Here is a 20,971-nt window from a genome sequence, read left to right as displayed (position 1 = left end):
TTCTCAAATAAGTTAGAAATCTGGCACATACAGCTATTGTAATGAGTACCAGATTCAATAAACACAGGCATACATGATGAGAGAACAACAGATTTCAATCATGGAGCTGTAGGCAACCTCTGCAGATCCTGTGTTTGCCTTTCACTGGGGTGACTGGTGCCTCTCGAGTCTGAGGGAGCACAATTTGTGGGCAGGCCCAGGGCCAGGCCAAAAGCCCCATATCCACTCCTATACTTTTGTGTCACAGCTTAGTGCGCCCTCCCCACACACCCTCCCAACACACTGCCGACCTGCGCGGCAAAAAAACTCCCACTTTTGGGGGCCAATTTCGGGGGGGGACGGGACATGTCCTGTCCCCTCCCCACCCATGTCCCTTCTACCAGTCACCTGTGGCTCTCATTAACTAACTTGCTGTTCTCTCACTGAGGGACCATATCACAATTCCCAGCTCCCTCGGTCTCCTGTTAGAGAAAATTTCTAAATGATATCTTCTTTCCTTGCATATTCCCTTTTAACAATAATTACAGAAATCAGTTAACATACCATCTAGAGAGGAGAGGTTACTAGTGTATAACTCTAGAGTAAGTCTTTACCACTTATTTTCCTATTCCCTCTTTTCTCTACCTATTTTAACAAGTCTCTTTGAATCTTTCAGGAAGTTTTACATTCTTCTCAGACCAATAAAATATCAGATTCAGTTTCTGGTTTGTTTTTGGTGGGAAGCTTTTCCTCCAAGTTTTAATAGACTTGAGTCATTTACTGGGATCCAACTGACGTGCACTCTTGGCAGATGTCTTGCACATAGCGCAGAGTTCATTAGCTTTCCTCTCACTGCATAATAGTAGTTGCATTTGTGTCTGTAGGTATACTTCATCCCATAAGAATATGGTTGCATCTTCTGTTCTGGAAGAGTTGGTGTCTTCTTAGGAAAATTTTCCAGATTTGGGCCATGACAGCCAAAAGGATCACCAGGAAGCATGAATCTTGTATCTTCTTGTACAAACTAAAATTGTGTCACCTACCCAGATACCACAATTAATAGGAGTTTGTATACTCTATTTTTATTTTGGATACTAAGAATGCATCTCACCTTCACTGGTTTATTTATTTCTGAATAGCCAGTTATGTTGATGTTTTTTGGTTGCAAAACTTCCATGACTAACTGTCCTTTTATTTAACTGTGCAGGTAGATCATTTACAGAAGAGACCCCTGTCTTTCTGCATAGCTCCACATGCTCTCAGTTCCCAACTTCTTTTTCAGTTTGGAACTCAAAATCCTCAAGTTCCTTATCACTTACCATTTCTGACACCACCTAGAGATCAATGTGTTCAATAAACAGGCATATATGAATGAAAACAAGCTTTAACTGTGGAGCTGCATGCAACCTCTGCACATCCCTTGTTTGGCTCTCACTAACTAGATAGTTGCTTTCTCACTAATGGAACATCTCACAATTCCTAACTCCCTCAGTCTCCTGTTAGGAGACATCTGTAAATTATAACTTCTGTCATTACAGGTATCGTGTAAGCTGATGAACATTTTTAATTGAATAGGTGTCATAGAGCAGAATTTGGTTTATAAGGTAGTATTGTATTTTTAGATGTTTACAGCAAACCTGTTCTCTTACTCATGTTTCTTCATCACTTTGAAGTCAAAGTCTTTAATGACAGCGTAGGAGTTCAAATATGTATTAACCACATCTCACTGAGATCTGAAAGAACAGGATATAGATGGACCTGGAAAGGACAGGATATGTTTCTCCAGAAACTTTGTGCTTCCTGTTTCCTTCTGGATGAAAAATACCATGAGAACAACATTTCTCAGTGTTTTCTTCTAATTATCTTGGCATTTTTACCATCAAAACTAGAAATGAAGTTGAGCCAGAACTCTGAATGAGAAAGTAATTCAGGACCATCTGTACTAAAAAAAACCATAGCTGGCTACGGTTCAAGTTTGGGCTTAATTTATGAAGGTGTTTGTTTCATCTAAATTGGTTTGCATCTTAAGTGGAGTAAAGCAATATATTCCAAAAAACAGTAGCTAAAGATATTAAGCAGAAAGGTACAATCATTGGCAATAAGACATTCTATCCTTGTAGTCTCTTCATAGTCCATTCTGTTTTGATATATAAGGAGGGAGCTAGAAACTGAAATAAAGGGGCCCAATTTCACCTGGTATTATTTGACTTCATTAAAGTCAACTTGTGTCAACTGAGGATAAGGTCTAAAAGCTACCAGAGGACTTCCAAGGAGATGTTTTTGCCCTCAAAAACACCAAAATATACTCCTCTAAAATAAATACATCAACCTGTTCAGGCTTACTGTGGACACAAGTGTGTATTCATTCATCAAATAAATACAAACTGAATCTTAAATCTAGTGTCATAACCACAAATCAGAAATGCTACCAGGTTTATCAGTAATTCAGGCTTTTTGGAGGACATTTGGATTCGGATTTTTGCCTCATGAACTTCAGTACTTTTTCTGCATACTGATGATAATGTTTTCACAATGAATTTTAATCCCATAGCTCAAAAAAAGTTATGCTGCAAGACTCTTCTTAACAAAAGACCACAAATCTTTTAAGGAAAGACTTTTTGATTTGCTTTTTGCTCTTTTAACAGAATATTGTTTTCCCTTTAAGAGCTTCTGGAGTCTGTGGTGCTTCAGAAAAATTAATTAATTATACGGAATGAAACAAATGTGCCAATACATTGTAAGCTGAAAAAATAAACTGACTAGTGTTGCTTCAAAAATGCTTTTTGGGCCCATGGCATGGCCTAAATATTTATAGATTGAGCTTTATTTTACAAAATGATGGATCTTGTGAGAGTTAAGTGTACATTATTGAACAAAATGCTGTAGGAATGCAATGTTATTCTCAGGGTTTCGTTTTGTATAATGACATCAATTACAGGTCCAAAACATTAGGATCAGAAAACCTCTTTTTGCTCTCCCCATCCCTTTTATCTAGTTAGGAGAATTATTAAAGGAATGGTAACAACCCCCATAGTCAGTAGGCACATCTGCACATGCAATTAATGTGCACAAATAAACTCCAGAGCTTATTGCTCCAAATATTTTTGCTCCTGAGTGCGCCATTAGAACGTACATGCAGGAACAAATAACTCTGGAGTATATTCATCCACAACACACTGACCCTGGTTGGAGCAGCCCCAGATGGTAGCAGCCCAGGACTGCTCTGACCAGGCTCTGTATGCTGCAGAATGACTGATGGGCACAAGGGTGCTTCAGTGCAGGGCTAGCCAGCAGGTGCCCCCACTGAAGCACCCTCATGCCCCAGCCCGCCAGGCAGTGTCTACATGTACAGCTGTACACAAAAAAACTCCAGAGCAGGCTAATACTTTTACTTATGTGTAGAGATGTTTACTAGGGAGTTAATTAGGCAGCTCTGCAGTAAATGTCTTAGATTCATAGATGTTAGGGTCGGAAGGGACCTCAATAAATCATCGAGTCCGACCCCCTGCATAGGTAGGAAAGAGTGCTGGGTCTAGGTGACCCCAGCTAGATGCAAATCCAACCTCCTCTTGAAGACCCCCAGGGTAGGGGAGAGCACCACCTCCCTTGGGAGCCCGTTCCAGACCTTGGCCACTCGAACTGTGAAGAAGTTCTTCCTAATGTCCAATCTAAATCTGCTCTCTGCTAGCTTGTGGCTATTATTTCTTATTACCCCCGGGGGCACCTTGGTGAATAAAACCTCACCAATTCCCTTCTGTGCCCCCATGATGAACTTATAGGCAGCCACAAGGTTGCCTCTCAACCTTCTCTTGCAGAGGCTGAAAAGGTCCAGGTTCTTTAGTCTCTCCTCGTAGGGCTTGGCCTGCAAGCCCTTAACCATACGAGTGGCCCTTCTCTGGACCCTCTCCAGGTTATCCGCATCCCTCTTGAAGTGCGGTGCCCAGAATTGCACGCAGTACTCCAACTGCAGTCTGACCAGTGCCCGATAGAGGGGAAGTATCACCTCCTTGGATCTATTCGTCATGCATCTGCTGATGCATGATAAAGTGCCATTAGCTTTTCTGATGGCTTCGTCACACTGCCGACTCATGTTCATCTTGGAGTCCACTAGGACTCCAAGATCCCTTTCCACTTCCGTGCCACCCAGCAGGTCATTTCCTAGGCAGTAGGTATGCTGGACATTTTTCCTCCCTAGGTGCAGCACTTTGCATTTCTCCTTGTTGAATTGCATTCTGTTGTTTTCTGCCCACTTGTCCAACCTGTCCAGGTGTGCTTGCAGCTGTTCCCTGCCCTCCGGCGTGTGTACTTCTTCCCACAGTTTTGTGTCATCCGCAAACTTGGACAGAGTACACTTCACTCCCTCGTCCAAGTCGCTGATGAAGACATTAAAGAGTATCGGTCCAAGGACCGAGCCCTGCGGGACCCCACTGCCCACATCCTTCCAGGTTGAAACCGACCCATCCACCACGACTCTCTCGGTGCAACCCTCTAGCCAATTCGCCACCCACCGGACTGTGTAGTCATCCAAGTCACAGCCTCTTAACTTGTTCACCAGTATGAGGTGGGATACCGTATTGAAGGTCTTCCTGAAGTCTAAGTATACGACATCCACCCCTACTCCTGTGTCCAGGTGTTTCGTAACCTGGTCATAAAAATAGACTAGATTAGTCAGGCACGATCTGCCTGCTACAAACCCATGCTGGTTTCCCCTCAGCATAATTTGTCCTGCCGGGCTCTCGCAAATGTGAGCCTTGATAATTTTTTCAAAGACTTTGCCAAGGATGGAGGTGAGACTGACTGGCCTATAGTTGCCCGGGTCCTCCTTCCTCCCCTTCTTGAAAATGGGGACCACATTGGCCCTTTTCCAGTCCTCCGGGACTTGGCCCGTGCGCCACGAGCGTTAAAATATTCCCACCAGTGGCTGTGCAATGACATCGGCCAGTGCCTTCAGTACCCTCAGGTGGACCTCATCCAGGCCTGCTGACTTAAAGGCATCCAGTTCCTCCAAGTGACTCTGCACCATCTCAGGGTCTATGCATGGTAGTCTGGCGTCTTGCTGCTGCCTCTCTACAATCCCAGTGAGAGACTTGTCATGCCCCTCACTTAGGAACACTGAGGCAAAGAACTCGTTGAGGAGTTCAGCCTTGTCCCCCCTGTCTGTCACCAATTGCTTCTGCCCATTTAGTAGGGGTCCTATTCCTCCCTGGGCCTTCCTTTTACTCCCTATATATCTAAAAAACAATTTCTTGTTATCCTTTACTTGGGATGCCATCCTCGGCTCCATGGTAGCTTTGGCCCGTCTAACTGCCTCCCTACAAGCGCGAGCAGAGGAGATATATTCATCTTTGGTGATCTCTCCCTGTTTCCACTTTTTATGTGCCCCCCTTTTGGCCCGTAGGCTGCCCTGGATTTCTCTGGTCAGCCAAGGAAGCCTCCTTGCCCCTTTCCCTCTTTTCCTTGCATCGGGATCGTCTCCCTTTGTCGCCAAAGGATCATTTCCTTAAGGCACAGCCACCCTTCTTGGGCTCCCATCACTTCAAAACTCCTACTCTGCATTGCGTCCTTGACTAATTGCCTGACTTCATTGAAATCAGCTTTCCTAAAATCTAGCACTTTCACCCTACTAGTTACCTTACCCACTCGATGTCTTATGAAGAATTTTATTATTAGGTGATCACTGTCCCCCAGATGGCCACCAATCTGTAGGTCCCCTAACATGTCATCCCCCGTTGCCAATACCAGATCCAGTAAGGCATTCCCCCTAGTGGGACCATGTACCTCCTGTGTCAGGTGGAGGTCCTGTACACAGGATAGGAACCTGCATGAACGGTGGGACTTTGCTGTCTGCGTCTCCCAGCAGATGTCTGGGTAGTTTAGGTCCCCCATGACTACCACCTCCTTAGCTTTTATGATCTCCGAGAGCTGCCTCAGGAGCCCCGAATCTAGTTCTTCCCCTTGGTGTGGGGGTCTGTAGCAGACCCCTACCGCCAAATCCCTTTCTCCTTGCCCCCCATGTAACCTAACCCACAATCCTTCTACTTCTTGTGTAGATGCCCACAATCCTTCTACGTCTTGTGTAGATGCCCAATAGAAACAGGTTTCCCTCACTTTATGCAGGCTCAGTCTGTGCAAATTCACTCTAATGCAATGACCCTTTTTATACCAAAAATTCGTTGTATGCGAGATAAATTCATTCTTACGTGATTGGTGTGGTGGAAGCCCACAGTCAGCTGCTTTGTGTGGTGCATTGTGAGAGTGATGTGCACTAAAATATAGTCTCCTGTGTGGATCTGTACTCCTCATTCGTTGTGTGAGACACGTGTTTCTGTAGTTGCCATCCCCATTATGATAGTGCCCTGCGCTTGTGTGTACTGTCTGCTGTTGGTGAGTACCAAAATTGTCCTGTAAAAGTGGTAGAAATGGGTCTGGGGGTCAGTACAGTCAAGGTCTTGGAATGTATCTCTATTTGTTACATTATAAAGTGGGTTCCCTTTATGTGAATTCGAGTTCTGCGCCGTTTTCCAGGAGCACATGTACAGCATAAAATGAGGGAAACCTGTAGTTTCATTTCTCTTCTATAACACATGGGGTCAGGAGTTCAACTGGTAAGTTTTACTGTTCCATATCAGTCTTGCTAACAATCTTGCCTGCCACATCTCACATCATAGCAGCCCATTAACTCCTCAGGGTCCAACAAATTTCTACTGTGATTGTAGCATTTATAGATAAAGAAAGACAACTATAACATTGAATTTCCACCTGCTTGATTGTAGTCATGTAATTATAATAAGTGTATAATAGAGATTTATTGCCTGGTACAAATGGAGAATCCAATGCTCAGAAAATTGCCCAAGATTATCTAGAAAGCAAGTATCAGAAACATCTTTCATAGACACATGTCATCTCTGTTGGACCAACATCCCTCTACTGGTTGACTTCAAGTCAAGACACTTTACTTTTCTCTCTCAGTTTCTCTTTAAGTATTGTACAACAGAGATAGCACACATACGCAAAGTGTGAACCTTTAAGTCTATTTAGCTCCTGAGAAAAGAATAAAACTCAAAACTTCATTGTCTGTACCCAAGTACTTTAGTTCACTAGTTCATAAAATTCTCTTTTGTAGTCACCATCTCCCTTTTGAAAATTCAAACCTATGATATTTCTTCAGCACAAATATCCAGATAATATTTTGCACTTTTATAAATGCCCTCAAATCCACAAATATTTACAGATCATGCTCTGCTGTTTTTCTTTTCTTTTTCCTGGTTTTCACCCAAAATGTATTTCACACAGCTCTTACCTATACCAAGCTACTCATCCAGGACAAAATGTGCTCCTGGGCAGATGACTGGAACAAGTTATATGTGCCATACAAATCCCACTGGTTTTCAATTTGAGGACTCAAGTGGAGCCTGTATTTGTGCCAGCCCTCAGCATAAGGAATGAGTTTTATCCTAAAGAAGGTCCATATGACTCCCTATACCCTGGCTTCTAGTAAAAACCATCACACAGCTGTGGCTGCTACAAGTATGTACAGATGAGAAATTCCTCCACAGCTTTTAATCAGACAGGCCCAGACATTTGAAGGCATTTAAGCATAGCAAGAAGTCAGTGACTCAGGGTCTGTTCATACTATTTCTTCAGCACTCTCATGTTGTGCCCATACCTGCCAAACCTAGAAATGAGGTGACGCAGCCATTTGAAGGGTGACCCCCAAGATTTGTGGCTCCTGTGTATATTAGTAGGCGAGTGGATGGGCTAGGCAGGCCCAAAAGATACACTCCTGGAAGCACTGTATAAATAGTATAGATGTACCCTGAAGTGCTTTCCTACCTAACAAGGGGGTGGGGGGAGAAATCAGTGAGACATCAGAGCCAAATTACCTTAATTACTTTAAAAAATGGGATTTGGGTTCTTTAGTCACTTATGCCTTCCAACACTAAATAGGGCAAAGCCTAAACATATCTTTAAAAAACCTGAGCTGTGGTACATGACCATCCTATATCTATGTTGGGCCCAGATAATTAAGTATTTGTTTAGATTAATGGCAACAGCACCACTTAATGCAATTAGACAACAATTTTCTTTTCTTTTTTTTTTAATGGAAAGGGATTTTGCAGCACTGACATTTAAAAACACACCATTCTAGAGAGATGACATTCTCCACTAGGGAAAAGGGAACTTCACAGAGCATAACACCTTTTAAAAGTTCTGGTTCAATAAATGTGTTTCCTTCAATATATCCCCCCATTCCTAGTGGAGAGATTTGCACCAAATAAAAAGCAAATCTCTGACAATGCAAAGCATTCAGAGTTGTTAGCTGCAGTTTTCCAGTGAGCATTTGACTGTTGATGTAGACCATCTGTGAGTTGTAAATCTGAATGTTAGCACAGACCATTTTCTAAGTTGTAGGTCAAATGCTATCACACTTCTCTGTTATCTGCTGCTTGTTAATATAAAACAAGTGCTCTTTGGTCATTGCTTTTTTTATTCCTTTCCTATCTGCAGCACTATAGAAGCAGCAAATTGATCCCTGTTGTCTGTGACATGGATAGTGTGCATGTTTAATACCTACTGGCAATTCTTATAAAACATACATACGGAAATCTTTGCTTTGAATTTTTGCTAAGAAAGGAAGAAGGTGATGATTTCAGCATGTTGCTTAAAAACTGTCCTGAAATATCTAACTATCCTATAATTTTATCACAGCATAAGTCCTGTGTATGTGCTTAATGGTTAGCCTGAACTGGAGCCTCATCTGTAGCCACACCACTTTCAAGCTAAGCAATGACAGGCTTGCTCAGCTTTTGAGCTAGAGGCCTGCAAACAAGTTGCACTGGTGTTTTAGTAAGTGGCACTCTTCCCTCTGGATTAATACATAAAAAATTAAGGTGGCATCATGGTGTTAAGGAGCTTTCTGCTACTAGAGTTCCTGTCCTTTCAGTCAGGCGCAAATACAAGTTCATGCCTATAGCAATTGTCTCCAAAGTTCATAGATGATGCTAGCATGTCAGAATACTGGAAAAGTGAGGAATACATAAAATATTCTAGGAAAAGATTACAAACCTCTATAAATATGTTCTTGATAATTATATCCCGTGTAACCCTAGGTTTTTTTCTCTTAAGTAAAACTGTTTGTTCAATATTCACGGCACAGATAATGCTGCTAATCTGAGTAAGTCTGTACCAGACAGACACTGGCCTCCTAGCTGTAGATAATCAGTATTGAAGATACAATTTTAATTGAGAGCTTTAATTTTCTGATCCACTAAACAGAGGCCTGCCTCCAATTTTAACATTCTTGAATAGTTCACCACTATAGGCAAGATCCTTGGAAAAGAACTCTATTGAAAGATGAGCCTCTCAAACTAGAATTTAGTCCTTGTTTTCCATCACCCCGCCCCCAACCCCAATCATTTCTCCCCTTGCCAGTTTGATAATTGGGATTTTTTCTAAGTGAAGCGAAAATGGCCATCTTACTTTTTTAAAAGTCCAAGGGCCTGTTCCATCTATGAGTTATCTAATTGCTTTCTTAATCACTCTTCTTAAGTCCCTGACAAACACTTGCCTGTCCACTTTTGCAAAACGTCTTCATCTTCACTTTGGCTAAGTACAAACAGTCAAGAAGCTTGAGGTTGAATCCATTCAGTCTTTGCAGGTTAGTCTAAACTGCACAGATTAAATTGAACCAGAAGTGAACAGACATTTACCTTTGATTCAGAAAATGCAGCTACATGCTTGCAGTCGCTCAGACCAGAAGCTGGGGAGCACTAGAGCACAGGTCTCTGGTAGTGTATTTACATCCTCTTCCTGCTGCCCCTGAGATCTCTGGGATTTGCAGTTCAGAATTACAGTATCAGGACTCTGCAGGGTTGTTCATCACTTCCTCTTCCTGCTTCCAGGTGCCTCTGGGATTTGTAGTCCACCATTGCAGTGGGCAGTAAGTTTGAGCAGGAGAAAGGTGTTTAACCCTCATCCCTGGCCCCAGACCCCAGCCAGGGTTTGCCTTGGGGTGGGGAAGAGCAGCCCCGCGCCCCCATGGACTGGGCTGCACCCCCAGCCGGGCTTGACCCCCCACCCCTTGTCAGCCAGCCCTCACTGTTCCAGCTAGGGAGCAGAGGGGCAGGGCCAGCCATGCTCTCTGGAGCTGACAACCCAGCCCAGGCGTGAAAAGCATACTGGGATGTTGGGGGACTCTGATTTAACTTGAACCAGGAAGGGGTCTGGGACAGTTTCATAAACTGGTTTGACCTGAATCAGTTAAGTCTGATACTACAATCAACCAGATTTATCTTAAACCAGTTTCAGCCATTTTGAAACTCGTTTATGTTCACTGAGCTTCTGTTCTGTTACAGGTTTAAACCAGTTTCTGATCACTTAAACCAGTTTATATGTAACTTCTGTCCTTAGCCTTTGAGGATAAGTCCCACAAAGTGGCACAGAGAAAGAGGAAGACCCACCCACCTTTTGCCTTAGTGGTTTTTCAGGAACTCAGGCAGGGTGAAGTAGGATCACTGTAAAGCCACATGTTAGGTAGAATAGGATCTGGCCCTAAGCCTCAATGCCACATTCCAATTTGTGAAAATACAGTGAATCCTAGTACAAATTGGGGTTAACTCTATTGAAAACAGTTCCATTCTTTTGAAGAATCATAACTTTCAGTGCTGCAGCTTAAAAATCGCTTGATATTCAGCTTGCAGCTATGACAGACTTCTTATCCCACATGAAAACGAAAGCCTGTGAATATTTCTGACAAGGGTAGAATTTTTTCATCCATTTTGGTAACTTCAGAGACTTGCAAGTCCTCACTCATTTTCATTGTCCACAAGCATGTTTTATTGTAGCTGAAACAAAAACTAAAAGTGTATAGTGTCACTTGAGGAAGAGACATGTGGCTGTAGAAAAAAGGTAGATTATGGCACAAACAGATTCCATATATACAGAAGAACTTCAATAACTTACTAACTCTGGTAAAGTGTTCCATCACATCAGTACTTCAAGTCATGGGTATCAACGAACATATAGAAGATGATTTTGCCCTAACAAACTGCCTTTAAATTTGTTTTGTATTAAGAGTCAACATACCGTCACCAAGCAACGATTGATGATGAAGTTGTTTCCATGGAGATACTAGACACAGCTGGTCAGGTGAGTGAGGATGGGTTATACAGGAGAAAAAGGTGCGTAATGATGAGTAAGATAAATGTGCCACACTTCTAGGGACTAAATTCAATGAGTCAACCCCCTGCCACCATTTGTTCTAGCTGCCAGACCAATCTGCTGCGCACGTCTATGCTAGAGCTTGCAAGTTGTGTCATCCAAAAGCCTAGTGGAGAAGAAGTGTGACCACTTTAAGAAGCTTTTATCCCCCGTGTCTGAAGTGCAGCAAAGTGTAGCAGGTCCCCAAGATACGCCTTCTCAGGTGGAGCAATTTTTCTTTGCTCCTAAGGAGGATGCTGTTTTCATATCTGCAAGAACCAAATCCAGAATGTCTACCTGATTACAGCTCTGCAGAATCTAGCAGAAAAACACAAAATAAGCATTTTGGCATTTTGGTTCAGATTGAATTGAATTTTTCTTCCCAATTTTTGGTTCTGGGATCAAACAAAAAAGATTTATTTGCATAGCCTGGCAAACAGCTATTGGCTACAATCAAATGATCATTTAGTTTTCTCTGTTTAAAAATGCCAAGTTCGATTTAACCCTTCCCCTCCCAATCTGTTTTTCCATGATTAAAAGTAAACGCCACTATATACATACGTAAGAGTTGAACACAATATTTTATTGATATATTTTAACAATGTTAAAGCAGTTTGGAAGCCTACCAGTGCTTCAACCATTATAATAAAATAAATTCTAAATACCTATATATTTCAGCATTTGATTTTGTTGGTTTTTTTTTATCATGGAAAATTAGAACTCCCCCTGCCCGCTTTGCTCACCAGGATGTGGGTCCAGCAGTGGCTGTGTTGTTGTGTCCCCCTCTCCCCCCCGCTGCTTTGTGGCACTGATATGCCATTTCTCCTCACTCCCAAGCCATAGCCCCCCAGGCACTGTGATCCTCCCTCCCTCCCCACAGTCCCTGTCTACCTCGCAACTTGCTCACTCCCCACCCATTCACAGGCCCAGCTGTGGCTCTCTTGCTCACTGCTTTGAGGCTCTGGGAAGTGCCAGTGCCTGCTGTTCTGCTCCCTGCACCTGTGCCCAGGCCCCAGTGGTCCCCATGCCTTTCCTTAGAATCCCTTGGCTGGGCTCAGGGACTGGGCTGGGCCTGCCTCTGCCTGGGCAAGACCCTTCCCCTCCAGGCTGGCCTCCCCCTGCACAGGCTGCTCCAGTCTCTTCTACCTGGAGCATCCCACTGCCCCTCCATATCTCTCTGTCCCTCTCTGTCCCCCTCTGCCACACCCCTACCTGCTGCCACCCCCAAGCCATCAAACACACAGACTTTGCTGCCACCTCAATCCACCCCTTGCCCATCACCCCCCACCCCCACTACCACCTCCACCCTAGCCCATCACCTCCCTCTGCCCCCAAGTGGTTCCTGGGACCAGGAGCCCGCCCAGGCCGGGGCCACATGTTCCAGCAAGCATGGGGCTGGACTGCAGTGCAGCAGCTGCTGGTGTGGTTAGGCCTCCTGCTGGCTGGCCCTGTCCCATCTTGTGGCTAGGCATGCAGGGACCGCACTTCCCTCTGGGGCTGGTGAGCCTAGTGGGGCCCTGGGCTGAGCAGGGTGGCATGCAGGCTGGCTGTGCCACTCCTCCCCTCCCCATGTCCCATGCCCCCTGCCACTGCCTTCAGCACTAGCCCCAGTGGAGCCACCAGCAGCCACTGCAACCACAGGATGTGGTGTGGCAGTGCGGTGAACTGTGGGGCAGCAGCCGCCAGCACAAAGGATAGGCAGCAGTCACCCCTAACGCCTGGGCTCTGGTCCCTGCCCTGGCTGGGCAGCACTTCCAGCCCCAACCTAAGCTCCCAACCTGCCCTGAGGGCACCCAGCCTGGCGGACAAGGGTGCAAGCGTGCACTCCCTCCTGCACTGTGCCACCACCGCCACCACTGTCCCAGCTGGGCAGTGCCTCCAGCCCCAACATGAGCCTAGTCAGGACAAGCCATGGTGGGACAAGTCTGCTCTCATCCCAGTCCTGGCCCATGGCATGGGACAGAGTGATCACTGCCCACACACCCCTTCCCTGTCCCCTGCCCACCCTGCTGGCCCTATACACAGGCCTGGATTCTCCCGGCAGTGTGACCCTCACCTATCCCACTGGGGCCCCAGCCCCAAAAAGCCCTCCTTGCTCCAAAGGCCACAGGAGGGAAAGTGAGTCTGACCCAGCCCTGGCTGACTCACTCTTAGGCCTTGCCCCCTCCCCCTCCAGACAGGGTTTAGGGTTTCCCACCCTTTTACAAGTAGCTCTTGCAGGATGGAAGTCTGCCAGCTTGCAGAGAGCTACTTGCAAAAAGGGAATCTCACATTTTTCTCCTTTAAAAGGGGAAAATCCACATTTTTCCATGGGAAATGGGAAACTTGGATCCCTGCTGATCATACACTATGGTCAGCAGCACATGGCTGCACCATAGTTAAGTTGTACCAGCCTTCATATAAATATGAGTTAGCAAGCTACATCTGCTCAAAGACAGAGTAGATTCTGCCTACCCTTGGTCATCTTTAAATCATTGCCAGGCTACGGTAGGTTCTTACACAATCTACTAGTGAACAATTCCACTCACTAGTGAACAGTTCTTAGAACCTGACTTTACACTGCCTTTTGCTGTCTTCTGCATTTCTGGAAGAGTGGGCATACCTGCCATGAAATCACAAGAGCTGTGATTTATACCCATTTGTGCAAGGTATATGCAACTTGTACAGCCATTGAGAACTAGACTTGTGGGAAGTACATTCTCCTGAGGGAATTTTATTTGTTTCTCAAGCTGCATTCAGTTGGTATATGGACTTTAACCTAAAACTCTTGTCGTTCTTTTTGAACAGGAGGATGCTATTCAGAAAGAAGGACACGTACGATGGGGTGAAGGTTTTGTGCTGGTCTATGACATCACTGACAGGGGCAGCTTTGAGGAAGTGCTGCCACTGAAAAACTTGCTGGATGAAGTTAAAAAGCCCAAAAACGTTACTCTCATCCTAGTGGGAAACAAAGCTGACCTGGATCATTCCAGGCAGGTCAGCACAGAGGAGGGTGAAAAGCTGGCCACAGAACTAGCATGCGCTTTTTATGAGTGCTCTGCTTGCACTGGTGAAGGCAACATCATGGAAGCCTTCTATGAGCTCTGCCGTGAGGTGCGACGTCGGAAGATGGTTCAGGGCAAGACTCGGAGACGGAGCTCCACCACCCATGTCAAACAGGCCATTAACAAGATGCTGACCAAAATCAGCAGCTAAGAGAGTGGTGTTAAAGTACCAAAATGTTACAGAGCAGTTTGGTTTGGAGTTGGGAGGAGGCAGCCAGATCACATGATTGATGCTTTATTTTTTAATGGGGAAAAAAAGAGAAAACAACTCACAATTTCCTTTTTGAGTAACATAAGCCTAGATTTTTTTCCAGCTTTAAATGATTTTAGAGTGTTTGTGTCCACTCTACGTTATTTCTGTCCAACATCGAAGAGATATTCTAAAGGACTGGATGACTCAGGGGATGGGTAATGAGACAGCACCTTATGGCTCTAGGTTGCTGACTCAAGTAGAACCCAGATTGTATGAAACAGAGTCATTATCATTCAAGAGCTTTCCAGTAGTCTAAGGAAACTAAGTCTCCATCTAGCCACGGTCATCACAATTGGATTTCTCAACAGAGACCAAGGACCCAAATGCAAAAGTGCACTTGCAGATTGCGGCATTGTACTCCCTATAGATGGAGAAAATCAGTCTCCAAAATTGCTAATGGGACACCCTTTACCAGCACTAAGTTGACACAGTTTCTATTGTAACAAACCCATTTTTTTCCAGCTCTAATACTAGTGCCTACACTCTTATGTATGTATTTAATATAGTAAATGTGTCGCATGCCAGATGAAGATTGTCAGTGATGGATGGATTTCAGTGAGTCTGAAGTTCATCTGCTTTTCCAGGTGTCTTAGAGCTGCAGAATTGGGCAGGAAATAGTACATAAACAACATTTCCAATGACATTTTAGTATTTCCACCCCCAAGAACAGAAATGAGTATGCGGGGGGCAGGCAGGGGTGGAAATCAAACTCTAAGATAGACAAAACATAAATCAATCAATTTGGTAGTAGTTTAGATTAAGTTTTAATTTTGCCCTCATTTAATTAAAAATGGATCGTCTTTTTCTAGCTAAGACTAAATATGGGCCTCAAAGTTTGGGAAGGATAAAGATTCCAAATCTAAACCTGTATGTACCTAAAGTAAACTGACCTTTCTATTACAAAAGCTTCCTAAGCAGTCAAATGTTTAAAAATCAGTTGGACTTTTTCTTGCTTGAGCCTATGTCTTGTTTAAACCATTACAGAAGAAGTTTTTATGCTTTTGTGATGTTTTTGTGGGATACTAAGTTGCATATGCATTTGATTCAATATTTGTGATTGGGGTAGAACGTTCCCCTTTTCTTTTTTCCTTCTCTACCTGTCATTTGAGCAAACTGTCAGATTTACCTGTACCTTACTGACTTAGTGGCTGCATTTCTGAGGCCTTCCTCCAAGAAAAGGTATACAGGAGCACAGGTTAGGGAGTACTGTAAGTGTTTTCAGATTATAGTCCTCTCTTAGGATCTGTTTCATACTTTGCGCAGCTAAGAATGGTGTCAAGACTGGCATCATGCTGAGCAGCTTCTAGTAGGATGAGAGCACAAATGGAAATATTAGAAACTCTTTTTTGATGACCAATACACTTCTATGCAACATTCAGTTTTATTCTCCACTGCTTTGCACTTGTCAGTTATTTATGCCTGTACAAAACCAGTGCAAAATGGGTATAAAACACTACTACAGTTGTAGGCAGGTAGGGATATTTGATTTGTCTGCACTTTAGAGAGGTATGAATAGGCATATAAGGTACAATGTTGTGTATGTCTGGCCCACCATACTCACATGAGCGGGGATGCAGGAGTCCTTAAGCTGTTTCTAAACCACAACCATTAAGGGGACTCTGTTAAAATTTTTTCTTTGTGTCACTGGCTGAGTACAGTCAGTCAAAAAGCCCAAGGCTGAATCAATTCAATCTTTGCAGGTTAGTCTAACCTGTGTAGATTGAACCAATAAGCAAGCGAACAGACATTCTCTCTTGATTCCAGAAATGCAGCCACATGCCCGCAGTGGCTCAGGCCAAAAAGGCGGGGGTGGCAAGACGTTAGAGTATGCCTCCCTGTTCGTCTGGAGCAGACAGCTTGGGCCAAGGCTTGCCCACCCACTCTGTGAGGGGGAGTTTGTGGGGAGGTTCAAAGCATCCTGGGATACTGGGGGACTGAGAGTTAACTTGAATCTGCAGGGGATCTGGGATAAAAGTTCAATAAATCAGTTTAACCTAACTCAGTTAAGTCTGATACTACATCCATCCAGGTTTCTCTTAAACTGGTTTTGGCCATTTTGAAAGCGGTTTATGTGCACAGAACTTCTGTTGTGTTACAGATTTAAACTGGCTTCTGATCACTTATACCATTTTGTGTGTAACTTCTGTCCCTAGCTATTAAGTCTCTGAGATGAGAGACATTGAAGGAATTCACATTCAAATGTCTTTTAAAGCCACTTATGCTAATTGCTTATTTTCTAAACTTGATCCAGTTCAGAGAGTGAAATTAGACTGTGTAAGCTGGAATTAGTTTTTATTCTCTGATTCTCTACTCTGGCACATGTAACTGTATTTAAGTTGCAAGTTTCACAGTTTCATAGTTGCTAGGGTTAGAAGGGACCTGAGTAGATCATCAAATCCGACCCCCTGCCATGGCAGGAAAGAGTACTGTGGTCAAACGACATCGGCAAGGTGTTCATCCAGCCTCCTCTTAAAGACCCCCAGGGTAGGAGCCAGCACCACTTCTCTTGGAAGTTGGTTCCAGATCCTAGCCACCCTGACAGTGAAGTAGCGCCTCCTGATGTCTAGTCTGAATCTACCCTCTGCCAGCTTGTGACTGTTACTTCTTGTCACTCCTGGGAGTGCTGGGGGGAACAGGGACTCCCCCAATGCCTGCTGGTCCCCTCTGACTAGTTTGTAACAGGCCACTAGATCCCCTCTCAGCCTTCTCTTGTGGAGGCTGAACAGGTTCAGGTCCTTTAGCCTCTCCTCATAGGGCCTGCCCTGCTGCCCCCTGATCATGTGGGTGGCCCTCATCTGGCCCCTCTCCATGTTGTCCACATCCCTCCTGAAGTGCAGTGCCCAGAACTGGATGCAGTACTCCAACTGCGGCCTGACCAGTGTCGCATAGAGGGGGAGGATCACCTCCTTGGACCTGCTTGAGATGCATCTGTGGATGCATGACAAGGTGCATTTGGCCTTCCTGACCGTGTTCCCACATTGTCACAGTGCAAGTGTTGCAGTGAAATCATTAAAGTGTAATACAAGTTAGAAGTCACAGGCAATACATCATCTTGTCCTTCAACAGATCTGCCCCCAAATTATAGCAGTCAGATCACTCCACCAATCTTCCCCGCCTCCAGCAAAAATCAGGTTTTGCCCTTTTCACTCCTGTTAATACTGCAGGTATAAGAAAGTGAATGGATTCTTGACTGATTCAGGCATCAGCAGCTGTTTGCTGGTGCGCTGATCTTGAAAATGCATATGATTAACTTAACATGCAAGTGTTTGCAAGTTCCAGACCTAAGTTCATCCAATTATTGTTAATATTCATGATGTTGCTGCAACCACAAAAATATACCTTGCCTTTACATTCTAGGATAACAGTTAGGGAAAAATAATCATTTTCCCTTGTGCACCGAGGAGGTTTGATTTAAAGTTCAATAAAATAATAATAAGGAATGCTATAGCGCTTTCTGTGTAGACTCGCTTTACAAATCGGAATGGCACTAAAAGAAAGTTAGTATTGACTTTGCAAAAAAATGATGTCAATGCTTATTTATTAGAAGATGTTGAGACTAAAGAAAGTCTATGCTAACGAAAGTGTCCATTTAGAAATGTAGCTTTCCTTGTACTTTACCTTGAGGAAGTCACATCCTTCTGACAACACAGTATGGTAGGCAAACACATCTTAATTGTTGCATAGAGGCCTTCTACAAAAGTATAACTTTTATTTGCAAATATTAAATTCAGAGAAAACTGTAGATGACATGGCCAAAAGGAGAAAGACAATTTTGTGATATTGGTTTCTCTCACTACTTTGTTTTTAAATTAAAAGCTGTTTTGGGGAGTGGCTTGTTTGTATTTTTCTTCTCTGTTTAAGGGAAAGAATGTTATGCCAATTATAAAGCAACATATTATATAGTATCTATAATATACTATATAGTATAGTATAATTCAGCTAAGTTTACTGCTTCTCAAGTTGTTTCAATATATATTTTGGTTGTGCTACAAAACGTTTTCTATTTCTATAATATGTCAGACAGGCAGAAAATGCCAAAGTGTTGAAAGGCCTGAAAAGGATTGCCTCAGGCCTCTCAGGAAAACAGGGGCAGATTAACACTTTAATATGTATTTTTATTGATTTTTATTGACTTGCATCATTTTTCCTCTTTGATGACTTTAACTGTTCTGAATGGCATATCTTGCACCCGAGCACCTAGGTATTAATAGATCTAATAGCATTTAAAATTAAATTGGTGGCTTATATCAGGCAATTCATAGCTGATCAAAAGTATTAGCATCATTTCAGCGACCTGCATGGAATGGATTGGTAAAGTTGTATATGAACCTTATCCAGATATATAAAAGATAGATTGGGCAGGCTATGAAGTCTGGGAGTGAAATCTTAGTCCAACAAGTCAATTGTAACTTTGCCAGTGACTTCATTGGAGCTAGTATTTCAGAACACCTGACTGTCCCCAAATTTCAGTCCTCTAACTATCAGTCTTACGGCATTGTTCGTCAGCACTACAGTCTGTAATGATTGAAGTGGGAAATAGAGTTAAATACTGTGTCTTACAACCCTAATCTGTTTTCCTTGCAAATGAAGTTAATTCATATTATAAGGAAGAAATGGGAAAATTACTATTGTTTTATTGGAAACTGTTGTTTCCAAGAGATCCCAGCAAGGAGATTTAATGGTCAGACACATAGGACAGGTCCTAGGCTATAGTTGACATACATCTGTGAAGTTGAAGGGCAAGATGGGTGTGCATGTGATGGAAAGAGGATCTAAACCTACTTAGTCTTTTCCTTAAACCTCAGGCCAACTAGATGGCTTTAAGGTACACTGAGCTTCCCAAGGGTGGCATAGAACTTCCATAGTCATCTGAGAACTTGGTCAAAACAGCCGCTGAATATTAGGTGCCATTGAAGCAGTGTGAAGCAGCCATGTAGAGTGAAGGATCAGGTCCTTAAACTCTAATCCCTCCCCCCGCATCAGTAATTATTCAAAAAATATTACCTACAAAATAAAAAGCCACAACCTTCAGCTTTGGAGGGGAAAAGATCCTAAAGGTGACATATATTTAGGGTTTTCTGTTTACATATCTTTAAAAAAGAAAAGAAAAAAAAGCATTTGTGAAGATATAGAGGCTTTAATTCAACAAATATTGCTTGGCAGCTTTGTGTAGCTGACTTCATTTTCTTTGAGAAAGTAAATCTATAATAAAAACAGTGTCATTTTAGAAACTCTGATGTTATGTGCTTTATTTCTATTATGAATGCCAGGCAATAATTGCAATGTAGTTAACGAAGATACAGTACAAGGGCTTAACAGTCACAGCCTCTTGCTTTGCTATTTCCTTAAAAAAGAAAGAATATGGAGTTCAGTCTTGTTTGTAGGGGACCCACGTCAAGATCACAGAAGTGATTCTTAAAACTTGCATCAAGGGCAATTTAAAACTAAATTCAAGGGCTAAATTCATCTTTGGTGTAAATACATTGATTTCAGTAGGCTTATATCAAGGATTCATCAAACCACTTATTAGCAGTCCCTGTGGTGTCAAAGAAAGAGTGGGACATTGATGAGGTCACTACCTTCTCCCCTCCATCTTGGAACTGATCCCTCCAGTTTGTGCGAGCATATTGGCTGTGTCCAGACGAGCATGGCCATGCAATATGTGGCACCGCAGATGGATATGCAGCACTACACACCACACATTCAGGTTCTCTCCATGCTGCTACCTTGCAGTGCTGGGGGTTTTTTTAGAAAAAAAGTGGAGTGGCACATGTGGCAGTAGCACATGCTGCCCAAAACCAGAGCCTGGCTGCCCAAAGCCACACTCGAGCTCCTGGCCAGGTTCCCAGCTGCAGATGATCTTGTGGTTAAAATCCAGGATCTCTGTCTAGAGACCTGGATTTGGCCCAGACCTCACAACAGAATTTTTGTACGACCTCAAGTGAACCTAACATACTAAGAGGTACAGTTCATTATTTCACACTCAATTCATTAATACATATAAAACTGTTTGCATTTGCTATAGCAAGGTTTAATCCTGGATTTCAAACTAAATTGTTGCAAATGTATTATTTGTATTTCCATTCAGATATATTTATCCAGGAACAAGAATTAAGAGCCACATCTTCACATCCATGTAAGGAAACATTTAAAATTCAAAACTGCCATGGCTTTATCCATCATCACTCAGTTCATTAACAGGTCTGATAAGGTTGGACAGTAGAACTGCAATCTACTTACAGGCCTAATTCCAAATTGCATATTCTGCCATACTTTTAATGTTGGTAAATGGTAAAAATCCTAAGGAAGTGTATTCAAAAGGAATTACTAGAAAGTAATTTCAAACTAACCTGTATCCAGGGTTCAACTCCCATTGGATTGGGTGGGAATTTTGACTGAAAAAAGATTGCAGGATTTGGCACACGAGCATTATAATTTACTGATCGTTGTATTGGTATGCTGCCACACTGCCCAAAAATGTAATTAGAAAGATAAA

The 20,971-nt window shown here is 43.2% G+C and overlaps 1 protein-coding gene across 5 annotated transcripts in view; it reads left to right on the top strand.

The window, feature by feature from the left end:
• RERG (RAS like estrogen regulated growth inhibitor) overlaps positions 1-19,706 on the top strand; it is a 183,240-nt gene extending 163,534 nt beyond the window's left edge. For all 5 annotated transcript variants that reach the window (XM_014609369.3, XM_006263108.4, XM_014609363.3 and 2 more), the window contains exons 4-5: positions 11,054-11,127; positions 13,966-19,706. In XM_014609369.3, the coding sequence (XP_014464855.1) occupies positions 11,054-11,127; positions 13,966-14,373 (482 nt within the window). In that variant the 3' untranslated portion in view covers positions 14,374-19,706. The remainder of the gene's footprint in view (positions 1-11,053; positions 11,128-13,965) is intronic.
• Positions 19,707-20,971: the final 1,265 nt, after the last annotated feature.

The sequence above is a fragment of the Alligator mississippiensis genome, chromosome 4, assembly GCF_030867095.1.
Source record: "Alligator mississippiensis isolate rAllMis1 chromosome 4, rAllMis1, whole genome shotgun sequence".
Lineage (NCBI taxonomy): Eukaryota > Metazoa > Chordata > Crocodylia > Alligatoridae > Alligator > Alligator mississippiensis.
This window is presented reverse-complemented; position numbering and strand designations above follow the sequence as displayed.